Below are 18,916 nucleotides of genomic sequence, written 5' to 3'. Positions count from 1 at the left end.
AAGCATCGTATTCGATATTTGACTAAGTTATTACCTCATACCAATCAATACTAGCCTATTAGATAGTATATACTAAATCTATGTTGATAATTCTTTTCCTATTATCTACCTCCTTGGTTCGGCAAGTAGCATTAAGGCGAGTTCTAACGTTGGACATCCGTTAAAAATACTTTTAAGCGAAAGAATTATTAATACATGCAAGACACCATTCTAGAATTGTTATTTTAGTTAGGTTTTATCTCATTATTTGCCTATGGTTCCCACAACCCTAGTTATGGAGTTTAGTTACTCATAGTCATAATCACAATATTCAAATATATTAAAGAAGAATTCATGTACTTACTTCAATGAGAAAGAGTAAAATCCAAAAGTTTGCTTGATTTAATCACCAAAAATTATCAACAATCAATGATAATCAAAAGTTTAACAATACAATGTTTTCTAATATGGTGTCTAACAATACGGAGTCTCACAATGATCCAGAGTCTAACCTAACAGAGTCTAACCTCAAAAACGAGGTTTTTCGAACTATTAATAGAAAATAAAAACCTAATTAAACAAGGAATCTATTTGCTGGAAATCTGCCAAAACGCAGCTAGGTCGACGAACCTCGCGACTGATCGTCATGGTCACGACGGATCGTCATGGACTCCGTCGTCCCATACTTATGCAATTTCTTCTACTGCTCTTCTTCATTACCCTTGACGGCAAGTATGACGGACCATCATAGGCACAACGGTCCGTCGAGGGTCTTCGTTCCAAAACACTTCAACTGTTGGAGTATGGGTACTGGGATTACACCTCTGAACTTCATGACGAACCTGCAGGACGGACCGTCATAGACACGACGGACCATCACAAGCTTCGTAACCCCACACTTAGTCAGACTTCCCCATCTTCCTTCAGCAGTTGCACTACACTGCCACCTACGGACCGTCACAAGCACGATGGACCGTCATAAGCTCCGTAGGTGGTCTCTTCTGCATTTCTTCGCTCAAAATCTCCGCATTCAGCTTTGGACAGATTTCCTGCAAAATAAAAAGAAACTTATATAAAAATTAGCACAAAAAGTCTTATGGACACACTAAACTTAAGGAAAAAGTATTAATAATACCGTGAAACCACAGTATATCAACACCCTCAACTTAAATTCGTTGTTTGTCCTCAAGGGACGCACTATGACTCAATACAAAATCTTTGTACAATAGTATCCATGTTTTATCCTTTGCAATCATTTGGCTATCAATTCCGATTAATCTCATCAAATCTATGCATGCTATCACTATTAGGCTTGAATTATGTGGGATCAGAACATGACACAGACTCACCATGCACTAACACCTATCCTCTTCAATTTCTCACCGAGGTGCTAACAATTCCGGTATTGCAACTAGTGTCCTCACTTTAAAACAAAATCCTCCTTTTTCACACAATGATTTCTATTTGAGTATAAGGATTACTTTTCAACACTCACTCTCAGAACAAAGTCACACTAATTCATACCTATTGCCATAAGCTTGCCCTTATTTTCACTGCCTTAAGTTCTCTATACAACCCTTAGGATCACGATAGGACTTTTTTTAGCTAGTAACATAGGCTCACGGTCAGGTAGGGTATATTTAGGTATACTTTAGTGACTTTTTGCCCTCCTTGACATATCGGCTAAACCTTCCACTTTCTATCATTTTATCTCGCCCAGTTTCTCATATTCTTTCACTTTGCTATTTTCTCTTCTTTCTTCATTTGTGTAAGTGACTCTCTTCTTTTCTTGCTTGTATTTCTTGTATAATTTTCTTTTTATTTACTTTTCTTTCGACTAATTCTTGAGTCACTTTACTTTTGTTCTTTCTCTCTCTTTGTTCTTTCAACCCCACTTTCCAGAGCATTCCTCATAATAGCCACCCTCAACTCATGGCTTTGCCATGAGTCAAGGTACACAATACCCAAAGTTGGGCCAGGGCCATAACGAAGGTTGTTTACTGCATTATCCACCCTCAACTTATGCTTTTGGCATAAGCTGAGGTGCACATGTCCAAGGAGGGACCAGGGCCAACAAATTGTTCCCAGAAAAGATCAGTTGGGGTAAAAAAGAAAGGTCTAATTTAAGCTCAGATCATTTGGATCAAAGAAGGATAAATTTCATTTGGTTTCTTTTATTTAGGCTAGAAATGAGCTATATTGAATAAGGGCCTATGATCCTTTCCTAATTGTCTATTACAACTTACTTTTAGCAGGACTAACCAGGCAAGTTCTAGCTCAGTACCAATAGTGGACTATTCAAATCTTCCTCACACTCACTTGATATCTTATCACTATACCAGATTATCAGACACCTATTTAGAATTTAAGACTTAGGGTAATGCAATGGTGTAACTCTATGTCATGCTTAGAGCCACACAATTATCAGTTACTATGCCTAGTCATGCATCATTTTCCAGTTTATCAAGATATCATTTTAGCCATCATGCTCCAGAATTAAACTATGTACAAAAGATATAGACATGCCGGTTCAATAGAAAAAATAACCAGTCTTTTGGGGAAAAAGAACACATGCAAGAAAACCCCAAAGAGGATAGTGAATTGGGCTACTCAGACTTCACCCTAACACTCACTTTCCATTTACCCCACCCCCAACCAAAAGAACATGCAATTGTCCCCAATGCATAAAAATTTAAATACTAGAGTGGTAGGTGAAGCAAACCTGTGGCGCAAAGCGCCGTCGATCAGCAAGGTGGTGGGTCCGGTTCCCCGGAACCCACGTCCTCTGCAATCTGGACACCCTCAGTGGTGTCCTCAGCAACAACCGCACCATCAGTAGTGTCTCCTGCTATCTCCACAGTGCGGGAGCTAGACGCCCCAGCCGCTAACTCTGATGCTCTCATCTGGTGTGCCTCCTCCTCAGCAAGTGAGGCTCTCCTCGTAGCTTCTATCTCTCGGCGCTCCTTCTTCCGTGCTCGCGCCTCGTCCTCTGCTCGACCCCTATGCCTCTTGGCATTCTCTAGAGGGGGAGGTGGTGGAATCTCTGAAGTGGCAAATAGGGCCGCCAACACGGTGTCTTCAGCAGGCTCGACAGAAGGGGCCTCAGACTCCGACACCCTAGCCACTAAGATCGTGTCGATATCTGCACGAAGACTGTCAACTGCCGCCTGAAGAGTCGACACATCCACCCGAGGGGCTGGTCGGGCTAACACCCTCAACTCAAAGGCGTCCAAACGCTGGTGAACCTCAGCGATCTTCCGCTCTGTATACTTGACCATTTTCCTCTATAGGCGCTCTTCTGACTCAGTAATCGACTTCTGCAATGTACAATATAGTAAATAAAAATATTACTATATAATAAACATAAAATTATAAGAATTTTTATGTTACCATTTCATTCCTGGAATAGTTTAAAACTAATATTAATTTTTATTATATAAATATCTACTATTTAAAAAAAATCAACATATAAAAAATTTAAGTAACCAATTAGAAATTTTGATGTAATTTCTTATAAAAATATTTTTAGTAATTAATATTTAAATTTAAATTTGTGGTTTAAAAATTGTTCAATACACAGTTACACACCCACTTCTACACAATCTCTAAATCTATCTAATTATCTATTGAATTTTTATAAAAAAACATTTTAAAAATAAAAATAATATTTCAAGTACAAATAATTGTCCCTATAATTCCTCATCCACTTGTTTAACTTCCTATTCCCAAAAAAATTCAACTGTATCATTCAGTAAACTTAAGAATATAATTTAGTCAGTCTTTTCTTTAGTTTTCTTGTGAAAAAAAAAATGTCAATAAAGGTGAGTCAAAATAATAATAATCCTTATTATTCATTCATGGGAAGGTAAGTGTTTGCATAGTTCCAATATTCTTCTTTTGTTTCATGTTTCTACATTATTAATATATAACGGTACTTTATTTTGAAAGTTTTAGATTTTGAAGATGATCGATTTTTTTATAAAAGAAAAATCAAAGAAAGAGATTTTTATAACTGTACTTTATTTTGAAAGTTGTAAATCTTGAAGATATTGAGTTTTTTATAAAAGAAAAATCAAAGAAAATAGAAATCGTTTAATGAAGATGGGATCAAGCAATTTGGTGTTGAATCTATGTAGTTGAAGAAGGAGAAAGTTATAAGCAAATGAGTGATGATCGTATTACAAATCAATATTTTTTTTAGGGATAATGTCCAAGTACCCCCTCAATCTGTGCCCGAAATCTCAGATACCTTAGTATAGTATAAGTGTGTCTCTGAGATTTCGGGCATAGGTTGAGGGGGTACTTGGACATTATCCCTTTTTTTTATTGTATCCAAACTTGAATTCATTTTTTTCATTCTAATATTATTCATTTGATTTTTAATACGAATTGAAAATTTGAATTATAAATTGAAAGTTAATCTACATCGTCATGCAATTTATTTATTTATATAAATCCTTACTAACATTTCTTTAAAAAATTGTTTTTTTCAATTTAACAAACAAATAAAAAAGGATTACATAAAGAATGAAAGAAAAGAAGACATGCAGGTAACAAGTTCATAAGTAACGAAGAATAACAAACTGATTCATATTTCATAACTTGAATTGTACTTTGTTTAAATTTAGAGAGTTTGATTCTGATTCATGTATTGTTTTGATATTGTTCATAATTGATGAGTTGCAATAAAATCTAATAACATACTTTGGACTTTTTAGAATAAAGAAATATCAACCATATTCAAATTACAATGAAGAAAGAAAATTGTTGAGGAAGAAAATTTGAGGTTGGAAAGGCTTACCAGAAATTAGAATTTCCTTTTAATTTATTTTATCATCAAAACTATCCTTTCCATTTCGTGAAAAGTTACACTTCTATAAAAAGTCAGGACTTTAATGAAGAGTTGTGACTCTTATGAAAAGTTTTGACTTTAATGAAGAGTTGCAACTATTATGAAAAATTGTGACTTTAATGAAGAATTGTGACTTTTATGAAAAGTTGTAACTTTTATGAAAGGTTGTGAGATTTCCAAAAGGTTGCAACTTTTCCAAATAGTTAAAACCTTTCTGATGAAGCACAACACTACCCTTTGTTGTCTATAAATAGAGGGATTTTCTTTCATTATAAAACTACGAAAATTCTACACCTCTTAGTATTTCTTCTCCTTCTCCTCCTCCTCATTCCCAATTAAATGTTTGTGTACGTATTTCTTCTCCTTCTCCTCCTCCTCCTCCTCATTCACAATTAAATATTTGTGTACTTTGCTCATGTGAATGACTCTCTAAGACCATTGCTTATGTTAAAAATCCTGATATATCTTTTAACAATCATTAATTTATGCTTATGTTACAAGGATAATGGTAAGATGTATAATTTTTATTTTCCCTTACATCATTAATGTTTGTTATTAAGTAATCTTGCATGTAAGATAATAGAGTGTTTTAGTGATAATACCGAATATACTTTAAGTAATACTTTATAATTTTTGTAATATTTAATTCCCGCGCTTTACTAGTTTATATTATAATATAGAAAAATATTTTCAAATTTTGTAAATGTATAGGTACTCATTTTCTTTTTTTCTCGCTCTAATAAAAAAATTGTTTTATTTTCATACAAATATTTTTGATAATGCGTTAAAATTATTATTTTTAAAATAATATTTTTTACAATAAAAAGTTAAAAGGAAAAGCATAATATTATTATTTATTAAAAGAGAAAGAACGGAAAACTGTAAATAATGGGAACATTTTTCATTCATCCAAAGAGTAATACATAATTAGATCAATTAATAAATAGTTATAATTTAATATTCACAATTTTTTATTATAAAAAATCAATATTAATAATAGTTTTATTGATTTCAAATGAAATTTAAGATATGTGTGTTGTGTAAGGAGATTTTATTATAAAGATGTTAAATTTTATTTGTTCATCTTACAAATTTTCTCAAGAATATATTTAAGTTATTTACATTTTTAATATGCACGACTCTATTTTGTGGGTAATTATCATTTTTTAATATAAAATATTTAAACTAACTTTTTAGAGTTAATTATCATTCTTTATAAATTGTTAAATAATAATAATAATAAATAACAGTAAATAATAATAATATTAATCTATATTATAGGAAATGTGAGTTTTTAGAAAATTTTATGTTCTTTATAGTATTTATATAAATTCAAAGATAAAAATTCAAATTTGGACATCAACCAATTGTCATACTTATTTTTTTAGTATAGTTTTATATTGCAACTATAAAAATATATAAAACAAATTGAAAGATAAAAGTTTATTCAAATTAGTATACAATTAAAAATAAATTTTACTAAATACAATTAATTTTTAAAACTTTGAATTTGAGTGGGAGGTCAGCAATGATCTTTCAAAATTTGAATCAAAACTAAATCTATACTAGATAAAACCAAATTTCAATCCATTTTTTCCTATATAAGCTAATTTTACATCAAAATATTTGTTTTATTTTCTACATATAAATATATTTATTAAAATTTGAAATATAAAGTTTATTATAAACACTGAATTTTTTCAATTTTGAATTTGAACGAAAATTGCCATTGATTTTTTAAAAATTTGAATTGAAAACTTTCTATACTAGATAAAATCAAATTTCAATTTCTTTTCTTTCCTATATAAACTAATTTACCATCAAGTATTTTTATTTTACTCTCTAAATAAAAAAAATTAAAAGAGAAATTTATTAAAATTAACTTACAGATAAAGAAAAAATTTATTGATTTTTTGAATTTTGAATTTAAATAGGAAGTTATTATTGATTTTTTAAAATTTGAATCGTAAATTTAAGGGAAAATTTCATATATGGCAAACTTATTAGATTAAATAACATTATATGAGTTTAGTTTACCTAATTACATTATATGGGTATAGTTAAGTTATTAAAGGTGTCTTTAATTTTGTATATAATTTTTTTTTATTATTTATACAATTCTATTTTAAAAAAGTTGTTTGTAACTGAATCCTTAAATATGGTAACAATAAATCAAGATAATGCCACGTATTTAGGGAAACGTCCCAATTTTCAAACCAAGCGTTCAAATTCAAAAAAAAAAATCATACGGCCATTGAAACAAAAAAATAATAATTTTTTTTTCTCTTTGTGAAACTGAAGTTCAGCAATTTTGGCAATCGAATACAGGTTAGTTTTTATTCGATGAAATTTCATGTTTATTGATTTTAGAATTTGTGAAGTGTTTTCGATTGTTTGGTTTTTTTAAAAAAAAAATTCAAAATATGATTTTGTTAAGCTGAATTTGTGTTCATTCGTTAGTGTGAGTGGTTTTTATTTTTTTTAAAAAAATACAAAATATGATTTTGTTAAGATGAAAATTTGCAATATACAATTATATACTGTTCATGTAATTGTATATGTGATTCGCGGTATTTGTATATTTTGAAAGCGTCATTATTAATATCAGTGTTCATAATTGTATAAATTCATAAATCATGTGTTTTTTTTATATAATTATATATTATTGTAGATGTAGTTTTTGTATATTAAAAAGAATAATAATATAAAAATTCTATGTCATACAATTTATTTTTGGAAGAAGTATACGCTATTGTAGATGTAGTGTTTGTATATTAAAAATTCTAACAGTATAAAATTTCAATAATTTGATTGTATAAAAATTGTTGTATTAATTGTATATATGATCTCATTGAATTATTTGAAATATATATAAATATTCCTTTTCATAAATGTACAGATAATGGGCTCATTAGATATTTTGGTTATGCATTCTGGAAAATGGGACGATACAAATTGTTACGTTGATTATACTATAGAGGGAGTAGTTTTTAAGGAACAATCAACGTTTCTTGATTTTTATACTACTATTGCAAAACAGATTGGTGTTGATTTGAATAATAAGACTTTGAAGATTGAGTACAAGGTTGAAGAAAGCAATAAACGAATGGTTATACACAATGACATGGGTGTCAGGGTGTACGTAATGCTAAAAAAGGCGAACATTGATTTTAACAAATTTCCTATTTGTATAACTTTTTTGGATTCATGTGATAGACAGATTTCTCAGTGTAAAGAGATGGGGGTGTTGGCAACTGTTGCAGAAAATGATTGTCATGATATGATTGTTGTTGAACCGGAGGATATAAATGTTGCATGTTTATCGATTGATACAACTTGGGTGATTTCAGACGAATCTAATAAGCATGTTGAGGTTGATCAAGTATACAAGGACAAATCAATTTTGAAAGCAGTCATGGAAAGATATGCGATTAAAGAGAGATTTCAGTATAAAACTACTCGGTCAAATTCAATAAGGTAGTGTGCCTCTCAAATATTGACTTTTAAACTGTATAAATGTTTTTATTGCCTATTGTAAACTAAATTTGTATACTATATTAAAAATTATATGCAGTTACACTCTGGAATGTTTTTCTAAAGGATGTGAATGGTTAATGAAGGCCTCTAATATCAACAAATCTGGAATGTTCAGAATTCGAGCATTCAACCGAAAGCATACATGTCCTTTAAACGATAGAGTTTATTCGCAAAGACATGTAACTAGCAATTTAATAGGAGGGATTATGAAACCTAAATTTGTAGATCATAAACGTAAATATACACCAGCTGATCTAAGAAAGGATGTTAAGATTGATCTAGGAGTTGATGTTAACTATATGAAGGCTTGGAGGGCCAGGGAGAAAGCATTAAAAGCTTTGAGGGGTACACCAGCTGCATCATATGCAAAGTTACCTGCGTATTTGTATATGATGGATATCACTTACCCGGGGTCTCATATACGTATGAAAAAGAGTACGAATAATGAGTTCTTGTATCTATTTGTTGCATTGAATACATTTATTCAAGGATTCAATCATTGTAGACCAGTAGTCGTGGTGGATGGTAGTCATCTGAGAGGTCCATATAATGGTACATTTGTTGCAGCAAGCACGACAGATAGCGCAGGTGTATATATATATATATATATATATATATATAATAATCTATATGTATAAACGTGAATCTGTTGTATATGTACATTTAATATATGATTTTGATATTATTGTAGGACATATATTTCCACTTGCGTATGGTATTATCGATTCAGAAAATGATGCTGCGTGGACTTGGTTTTTTGAGCAACTTAAAGAAGCATACGGTGAGAGGAGTAACATGTGTGTTGTGTCTGATAGAAATGAGAGCATTATAAAGGCTATTACAAATGTATACAGTAATGTCCCACACTATGCTTGTATGTGGCATTTATGGAATAACGTTCAGAAAAAGTTTAGAAAATCTCATGAGAAGTTATCTGGTGTATTCTATACAATGGCAAAAGCTTGCACAAAGAATGAATTTGATATGTTAATGGAGACTGTAGAAAAAGAAGATATAAGAGTGAAAGAGTATTTGGATAAAGCTGGATATGAAAAATGGGCTCTTTGTTATGCACAAGTACATAGAGGATGACACATGACATCAAATATTGCTGAGAGTATAAATGCAGCACTTGTTTCAGCAAGAGAATTGCCTATTTTTGAATTTCTCGAAGAGGTAAGGCTATTATTTGGAAGGTGGAATCATGACTACAAGAAGGAGGCAACCTGCACATTCACATCATTGATTGGAAAATACCATGATATACTAACAGACAATGAAGCATTGAGCACAAGAATGACGGTAATATTTAATAATAAGTATATATTTAGGAGTGTTGACAAAATTTATTTGCATATATTAGTATGAACATCATTTCATTTAATTGTATTTATAAATGAGCAGGTTGTACCGTCAACGGAATATGTGCACAATGTTAATGATGATGGGAGATATTTTGTTGTCTGTCTAAAAGCAAAAAAACTTGCACCTGTGGAAGATTTCAGTACGAGGAAATACCTTGTGAACATGCTTGGGCGGTATTGAAATGGAAGAGTCTACCACCAGATGAATATTGCTCGAATTTATACAAACCAAAGACAATGTTGAAGACATATAATATGCCTATACATCCTTTACCGGATGTAAAGGCATGGTTGATTCCGAATAGCGTTATTGCTGATGACGTATTACCTCCAAAATTTAAAAGACCTCCTGGCAGGCCAAAGGGTAAGCCTCGGAAAAAAACAGCAAGAGAGTTATCGAGGATTAAGGGGAAAAATACATGTAGCACATGTGGAATGGCAGGTCATAATAGGCGTTCATGTAGAAATAAGCCAAAAGATATTTAAGGCTGATTGTTTTTTCCTAATTAAATTTGATTTGAAACTATATGCATTATGACTTAATTGAAATCTTTGTTTTTGTATACTTATATTACTTAAACTACGTCTTAATTTTGTTATGTGTTGTACATTAATGTGTGTGTTGTATGACTTACAAAAGTAAATATCTACTCAATATGCGTAAATTAAATTTGTATATATACACGCAACATGATAAAATGTTCAACACTAAACAAGTAGATCGTATAAAAATAAAACTCTTTTATCCTATATACAAATAAAACCTGAACTACGTATTGAATATGCATATATAATTAATAAAAACAATGAGTAAGTGCTATTATATACTATATACAAATAAAAACCTGAACAACATATATCTTTTGCAATTTGTACATGTATATTTATTCCATAAGATAGAATTTGTATATATATAGCAATCTAATTGTATGTGCATATACATTTAATAACATACATTGAATACGTGATAGTATATACTATATACAAATAAAAAATTGAACAACATATATATATGTATTTATTTATGTGAATATAACAGTTAAGAATATACTATATACAAATAAAAACCTGAACACTAATATATAGTATATACCTTATACAATGAAATGAGTGTGACTATAAAATATATACAAATAAAAACCTGACAGTATATCTTTTGTTGTACAGATTCGTAAATGTAAGACTCTTAGTTTTAAAAGTAGTTTTTATACCATTAAATTGTATATGTATATATGTATTTATATGCTACTTTATACTAAATAACACAAAAAGATAGTGTCATATATTTTTATAACACTAAAAGGATAGTTCAAAACAAAGAAAATAATATTACGAGTTAACTAAAACAAAAATTATCGTAAAATTGTTAATCTCCAACTAATTTCTAAAACTGTCAATGCAAAAATCAAAACAATGCTACGACTAAGGTATCAACCTACTGGATTGTAATCCTTTCAGAACTGTTGTTTTGTGTGCGATTCCTAACGGGTTTTAAAGGCGCTTCAATATCACTGGCAGCTCCAGCTTGTATCTTTTGATTGCCGTAATTCCACAACAATGCACCGTATCTAAGGCGAATTTCTTCTGGGTCTAAGACTGCTGGAATGTCTTTCCTCTCACTCAAGAACTCCGCGTATGACGCAACATACACTCCACAGTCCCTAAAAAAATTATATAAAAAAACAGCTCAACTGTTACTATACTACTTAAAGTGTAACTATGTTCAATAAAATATAAATTTATTGAATTTTATAACTTACAAACTAGCAGTTGGTTGTTGGGGAAGGTCTTCCACATATACAATTTCGAATGAATCATATACGGTATGACCTTGATATCGATGGTGGCTTGCAATATCCAGACCTTTCTTTTGATAGAAATGAGACTTTACAAGATACATTGGTATAAGCTGTGCATACTTCTTGATGTGATTGACAACAAATGAGTGGTGAAGAGAATTGTTGATTGAGTCATACACCTTGATGCATCGATCATTGAAAGATATGACAATCAGAATCCAATGTAACCTGCCTTCTAAGTTAACCGGGATGAATACATCATCGACTGTGTGCCATGGTGCATACGCTAGCATCTTGTATCCATTAATATAATCAATAATCATCTCGTCTAACACTTCCTTAGAAAGGTCACCTTTTATTCCATAATATGCATTCCAAGCATTTAGAAAAAAATAGTGTTGAAATTGCAACATAGATTTGTGAATTTGTATGTGCTACTGTTGGAGTATTTGGCCTTTTTCCTTATATAGTAGAATAAGACATCTATGTGCTGTGATATAAAGAGTAATAATGTTATAATTTATACATTATACAATTTCATTTAATTTAAACATTTTTAATAATATAAAAACAGAAACATACCGAGTTATCAATCAACTGGCGCTCAAACCCGATATTGTAGAACCAATTCTTGTTGTCAATTGTCGCTACACCAAAATTAAACAATTGTGGTAATATTGCCTTTCCTTTCTTGTAGCGATCCTCCGCATAGTTTCTATTAAACATAATACAAAATAACTACACAAAATAAACAATAAAAAATGCAAGTGTATAAAAAAAATGTTACTTTTTGTAATGCTTGACGAGTAAGTCTTCTTTCAGCCATATCCAAAAATTTGAAAACAAATCAGACTCTTCCTTAGTAGACAATGAAACAAATGGATGTTTCATGTAAAACACAACTGGCTGTCGGGATGAACTACCTGAAAAGATATGTATAAAATATTTACATCATGAAAACAATATGCTTATTTATGAAAATGTAAACATAAATAATTGTTGCTTACCAGAATCCGAACCAAACAAAGTCATGTACGGAGATATGTTGAATGGACCTGGGCGTCTATGCCTAACAACTGGCATGGGTGTTACTTCAGCTTCAACTTGTTTTTGTAATACAATATTTTGCAGTGTGTTCACGCTTGGAAGAAGATGTTCTGGCAATTCAACCTGTGATTCAGTTACAACTGTTTCCTGATTTGAATCAGGCATGTATACCATTTGTATAGGCGCTGCAACTAAAATAGACTCCTCTGCTTCTGCAATTCGCTCGTGAGATGCAGCATTGTATATGTTATATATTACCCGACTGTTTGAGCTACTTTCAGTTTCCCTTTGGACATTTTGCTGGGCATCCACATCAACATACAACACTAATTGATCTTGTGAGGCAGTGCCACTTACATCATTCAAATTATCACCCAAAACAACATGATCCAACAGTGGGGAATTCTGGTTTAGTTCTTGCAAGTTATCTCCCAGCTTAAAAAGAAAATAATAACTTAAATATCTAACAAATTGATTATAAACCATTATATTAAATTTTAAAATGTATATAATCATTTACGTATACCTCACGATCTTTTAATGCACTATGATGACCTATCGGCTTTTTTTGTGCACCTAACTGTGAAGACTTGGTATTTAACTGATGAACACGAGTGATATGCGTTTCTTGCATGACATCTTCAAATGTAGCCTGATTATAATTTAAACAATATAAGAAAATATGTTGTAGTATATTCAATATAAAAATAAGTAATATGCTTGTGTATAATTTGAGCTATACTAGTATATAGGTCTTAATTATTTAATTTCAATATCTCTATAAACTGAATTTACTTATATACAATTTATTTCATTTCAAAATGTGTATAAACTGAATTAATGTATAAATAAAGCAAAATAATACCTCTTGTTCTGTCACATTTGCAGCTTGACTTTGGGGTTCATGTGGAGTGTATGTGGGCTTGTGATGAACATCTCCGATGGGTAATTCTTGATCATCATCAACGACATTACCCTGGAAAAAAAATATATACTTGTATTCATAAGTATAAAGTATATTGTATATAAATAATTAAAACAAAAAATTTATACATGTGATCCCTTGGAATTCATGGCTTCCAACACTATTTTGAATTTGTCTTCAAGCATTTTTCTCAAATCAGCGAACTCGTCCTTGACCTATGTGAAAAAGGTGCATATTTTATTAATAACTGTATATAATATTTTCAAATAACATATATTTGAATTGTATATTTGATTACCGATTTTTTGAATGCTTCAAATTCATCACGCGATATTGTAATGCTTGTTGACTTCTTAATTTGCCCCATTTGTGTTCTGTCTTGTACACTTTTCTGCTCTACATTTTCATTGTTGTGTGACGTACCTGCAGCACTGTGTTTCGCAACACTGTTGATATTGATGGACTGTAATCGTGTGGCTTTGCGCGCCATTGATCTTCGTGTGTATGTCTTAACTGCCTTTGTTGAAGAGATGACTGTAACAGATTGCTTTTTCTTTTTCCTAATCGGTGAAGAACATTCAATAACTTTTTCTTTTCCTTTTATGCTTGTTATACTGGGCGGGTTTTGGAAATCATCATCCGGATCTGTAACTTTATTGTGATCAGTCTGCAGGCCCTGAGACATTGATTGTTCTGTCGATTGTGGAAGTTTGAGGATTTTAATTTCCATCGCTGTTGGCTCAATATTTCTGAACTTAATCTGCATAATAATTAAAAATTATAATTCAATATAATAAAAATGTAATATAAAACTTGTAGAAAGTAAATGTATACTAACTTCTATAATTTACAAATTGTATTAAGTAAATGCATACCGGATTATCTGCATCATTAAAAATTGTTTTCATGAAATAATCAAACCGAGGATGGTCGTTCTTAGTCACCCAATTGATAATCCGAGGAATGTGACTAGAAACCTTGACAGCAATCTTGTCATCAACATAAGAGCAACATTCATAGAACCAAACTTGCATTGGAAGTGGAAAGCCCTGAATTCTGTAGTACTATCCACATGGCTTTATCTTGTTGTTTATGGATTTAGCACGTTCATTAAAAGCCTTCCGACCCCAAGGATAATCCATAAATCTACCTGTTTCAACCAGATCAAAGTCCAACCTATCTATTGTTGTTGTAGTAGGTTCTGCGGACATGATAAACTCATGTATATAATATAGAATCCCAAACTTGTATGCATCTTCCTGATTGTCACCCCATACCTTTGCTTTAAAAGCTTCAGCCAAACGAGCTTTAGTGACAGGAGAATTCCCTGGAAAATACTCATCGATGATTCTATTGGGTTGATCAGTATCAAAGTTGAAGTCAGCAGCATTATCTGAACAATTCAAACCAGAAATAATGGCAAATTCTCGTATTGTGAATCGAAGCGTTGTGCCATTTATATAAAAAATTATTGCATTCACAGAACTACCTTCCAACTCCTTCAACATAATGCATCTAAACAGTTGTGCTTGCACGTGACATCGTCTCATTGCTGTTAACTGTGCAAAACACGATGATGCACATATACGATTATATTGCTTTGGAGGCAGTTTATTCTGAAGCTCATGCAATGTGTTTATTTGCGTATAACATTGCATGTGAATTGTCCTTTTTTCACGGTTATTGCAAATATATCTGACTTCCTAAAAAATAAAAAAAAGTGTATGAAATAAACATAGTATATATATATTAAAAAAACAATTTTATAATAAGTCATGTACAAATTAATTTCTGAATATACATACCTACCTATATATACAAAAAAAATAAAAAATAAGTCATTCACAGATTATAATCTGTGTATATATATGAACCCATATATTTTTGTATATAGTATATAGTATATAACTAATAGAATATACACATTCTAATCATATATTCAAATTTTCCATCTGTATACCTAATTCCAATTAATTTTGAAGGATCCGACACGCACTCGCCGACATTTTTGAAGAGATCGAGCAACATAACAAATGAATATACAAATATCATGCTTGAGAAGTTCCATAAAACACAAGGCACAACACAGAAATATAAAAACTTTACCTATGCCCCTTTATTCCACAACACTAAACAAGTCACAAACACACAAAACAATCATGGAACATAATCAAAAGTCAAAACCATTTTGACATTTACCTAATTCAAGACATGAGCAGAGCTATAAAACACAAAGAAACCCCAGAGTAAACTTATCCATATTTTGTATATATATACAAAAACCAAAGTTGGGTTGATCAGTATCAAAGTTTTTGAAGAGATCGATCAACATAACAAATGAATATACAAATATCATGCTTGAGAAGTTCCAGAAAACACAAGGCACAACACACAAAGACAAAAACTTTACCAATGCACCTTTATTCCACAACACTAAACAAGTCACAAACACACAAAAAGAGCATGGAACATAATCAAAAGTCAAAACAATTTTGACATTCACCTAATTCAAGAAATGAGCAGAGCTATAAAACACAAAGAAACCCAGAGTAAACTTATCCATATTTTGTATATATATACAAAAACCAAAAAATAACATAAACATGCAATATACTATATACAATTACTCACATTGAATATACTATATACAATACTTAATTTAATAGTTTTTGTATATTGACAACTAATTAACAAAAAAATTGTATCTAAGTTTGTGTTTTAAGACACTACCTCATGATTATGAATTTCTTCATATCCGACAACTTCAGAATCATTTTCCTCCGATTCAATGATTGCGGCTTTCCTCTTTCTTGTAACTTGTACAATTTTAATGCCTCTAGCTTTGGCATTTTTAATCACTTGTTGAACTGTCATAGGGTCGTTTTTCTTCTTTGATCTCAGCTCTTCCATGGTTTGTTCTTGTATACGTTGCTTTGATTTTCCCAAAGACCCTACATTAACCCCAAATTCTTGAGTTAGCCCCATTGAAAAGGATGGTAAAATGTCAACAACATTGACATGCAAAGGACTACCTCTGGTAATCCTCAAAGATGTAGACGATTCGTTCATTGTTTGACGAATTTTTGATCTATCAAGAACAAAAAAACGATTATTTCATCAAAATATATGGAAAAAAAACAGAACACATATACCTACAATTTTTAGATAAGTTAGAAAAAAAAAGGTAAACAACTAAAATTTAGGATTACTTACAAAATTGACTTCGACTAAGGAAGGGACTTCAACTTGGGGAGGGACTTCTGAAAATTTGGACAAAATTCGAATTCAAATCTGATATTGGGGCTTAATTGTAGGTGAAGACGTTATAAAGAGGAAAGGAGAGAGAAAATTAATTGTGGAAAGGAGAGAGAAAATTAATTATGGAAAAGGAGAGAGAAAATTAGATTGTGTATAATTATATACAAAATTAGAAAATAAGTTTTTTATACAATTGGTTACATAATAGGTTGTGAGCCCCATTAATTATAGCAAAATAAAATAAACTATAATTATATAATGTAAATAAATTAAACTATACCCCTAATATATAATTAGTTATGAATGTTTGTCATTTCATATAATTTTCCCTAAATTTAACTCTATATTAGATAAAGCTAAATTTCAATCTATTTCTTCCTATATAAAGTAATTTTCCATCATATGTTTTTCAAAAAAAAAAAATCTGAAACAAAAAATAGCATAAAAACAAATTTATAATAATTCAAAAGACCATTAAAGATGAACAAACTTATTCAAGTTTGTTTAACAAACTTATTCAAGTTCTTTTTTTCAAAGAAGTTCTGCTCCGACTGCCCGACGACTCATCTATTTAAAAGGATTTCTCCGCAGTCCACCAATGCAACGACCCGTTTAGTCGTTTTGAGCAACAGACTTCAATTCTGGAAAAACGGGCAGAAGCGACGGACCCCACGACGGACCGTCAAGGGCACGACAGACCGTCGCAGGGCACGACAGACCGTCACGGAGACTTCAGTGAAAATCCATTCTCTGAACTTTGCGACGACTTGCAGGACGGACCGTCGCAGGCACGACGGCCCGTCACAGGTTGCGCAAATCCCAGGTAGAATTGGATTTCCTTACACGTTTTAAGGGACGTTTTAAGACTATTCTTTCCTTAATTATAGATTTCGTGGGTTTATATTAATAACTCAAATTCTTGGGGGTTAAAAGAGGTAACCCTAAGTTAATTAGTGGGGTATTATTGCCATCTTTGATTCTTAATTATATACTAATTAGGGTAAAAGAAAGAGGGTTTGAATAAGAAAAATAAGAAAGAACAAAAAGAGACAGAAAAGGAAAGAGAACGAGTAGAAAGAGAGAGAAACGAAGAGGATAGCAAGGATTCTGAGAAGATAGCTTGTTGATTTCAATTCTTCGGTGGAGGTAGGTTATGGTTTTCATGCTTTCATAGTAAACTCTTAATAGAGAATGATATGTATTGGTAGTATTGTAAAACCCTGCTATGTGTTTAATTGTATGCATGCATGAACGTGATTATATAATTGTGATTATATTAAGCATGATGAAGCTATTGAATCCCAAATCTTGATAAAAACCTAATCTCTTGTTAATGATGATGCCTTGATATAAAAGAAGGCTTGATGAACTAAAGTAATGAGATTGATGATGCCTTGGTGAGAAAGAATGCTTGATGAATTGATAGAAAGAGATTAGGGGATCGGGTGTCACGAACCGACACATAGATTAGGGGATCGGGTGTCACGAACCGACACATAGAATTAGGGGATCGGGTGTCACGAATCGACACGTAGATTTAGGAGATCGGGTGTCACGAACCGACACGTAGATTTAGGAGATCGGGTGTCACGAACCGACACGTAGATATGAGGGAGCGGAGTGTCACGTGCCGACACAAGAGAAATAAAGATAATGAATCTTGAAAGATGTTAATATACTCAATCTAAAGAACATAATTCCCAAATGAGTATGGTATTGAGGCTTGAGTCCTCATGTGTGAACTTGATGGTAATTGTTAATGATCTAGTACTTGTTGTTGCTACATGTTGAGTATTATAATTGAGCTTATGATATTACTTTGTATATACTGTTTTCTATTTTGAGTTGGCCGATGATATCAACTAAGTACCCGTGTTTTGTACTGACCCCTACTTTTATGTTTTTTTTCTTGTTATTTGTGGAGTGCAGCAAACGTGCCGTCGTCTTCAACTCAACAGTAATTCTAGCTAGTCTTCGTCACACCGGATCTGCAGGGTGAGCTAACGCTTCTAGCTTGGACTGGATCTTCTCCTTCATGTCTTGATGCCTTGAACTTCCGGCATGGACTAGCTTCTTATGTATTTTTAGCTTCTTAGAAACTCTTAGAATTAGTAGTTTAAAGTAGATGTTCTTGTGATGATAACTTCCAGGTTTT

The 18,916-nt window shown here is 31.6% G+C and overlaps 2 protein-coding genes and 1 long non-coding RNA gene across 3 annotated transcripts; 1 reads left to right on the top strand and 2 right to left on the bottom strand.

Moving 5' to 3' along the window:
* The first annotated feature begins 7,733 nt into the window (after nucleotides 1–7,733).
* On the top strand, nucleotides 7,734–9,460 carry LOC109120873 (uncharacterized). The gene is made up of 3 exons (XM_069288304.1): nucleotides 7,734–8,308; nucleotides 8,406–8,956; nucleotides 9,060–9,460. The coding sequence occupies exons 1-3, from the start codon at nucleotides 7,734–7,736 to the stop codon at nucleotides 9,458–9,460; spliced, it is 1,527 nt and encodes a 508-aa protein (XP_069144405.1).
* Nucleotides 9,461–11,109: 1,649 nt separating this feature from the next.
* LOC138337634 (uncharacterized) lies at nucleotides 11,110–13,561 on the bottom strand. The gene is made up of 5 exons (XM_069287754.1): nucleotides 13,444–13,561; nucleotides 12,319–13,230; nucleotides 12,114–12,246; nucleotides 11,493–12,021; nucleotides 11,110–11,393 (listed from the first exon to the last, which is right to left on the bottom strand). The coding sequence occupies exons 4-5, from the start codon at nucleotides 11,942–11,944 to the stop codon at nucleotides 11,168–11,170; spliced, it is 678 nt and encodes a 225-aa protein (XP_069143855.1). The 5' UTR covers nucleotides 11,945–12,021; nucleotides 12,114–12,246; nucleotides 12,319–13,230; nucleotides 13,444–13,561; the 3' UTR covers nucleotides 11,110–11,167.
* A 490-nt stretch (nucleotides 13,562–14,051) lies between these two features.
* Nucleotides 14,052–15,992, bottom strand: LOC138337635 (uncharacterized). Its single transcript, XR_011211005.1, has 2 exons — nucleotides 14,379–15,992; nucleotides 14,052–14,263 (listed from the first exon to the last, which is right to left on the bottom strand). It is a non-coding gene; the product is annotated as an uncharacterized lncRNA (long non-coding RNA).
* Between the last annotated feature and the right edge of the window lie 2,924 nt (nucleotides 15,993–18,916).

Source organism: Solanum lycopersicum, chromosome 8 (genome assembly GCF_036512215.1).
Source record: "Solanum lycopersicum chromosome 8, SLM_r2.1".
Taxonomy (NCBI): domain Eukaryota; kingdom Viridiplantae; phylum Streptophyta; class Magnoliopsida; order Solanales; family Solanaceae; genus Solanum; species Solanum lycopersicum.
The sequence above is the reverse complement of the archived record's forward strand: the minus strand, read 5'-3'. Positions and strand labels throughout refer to the sequence as shown.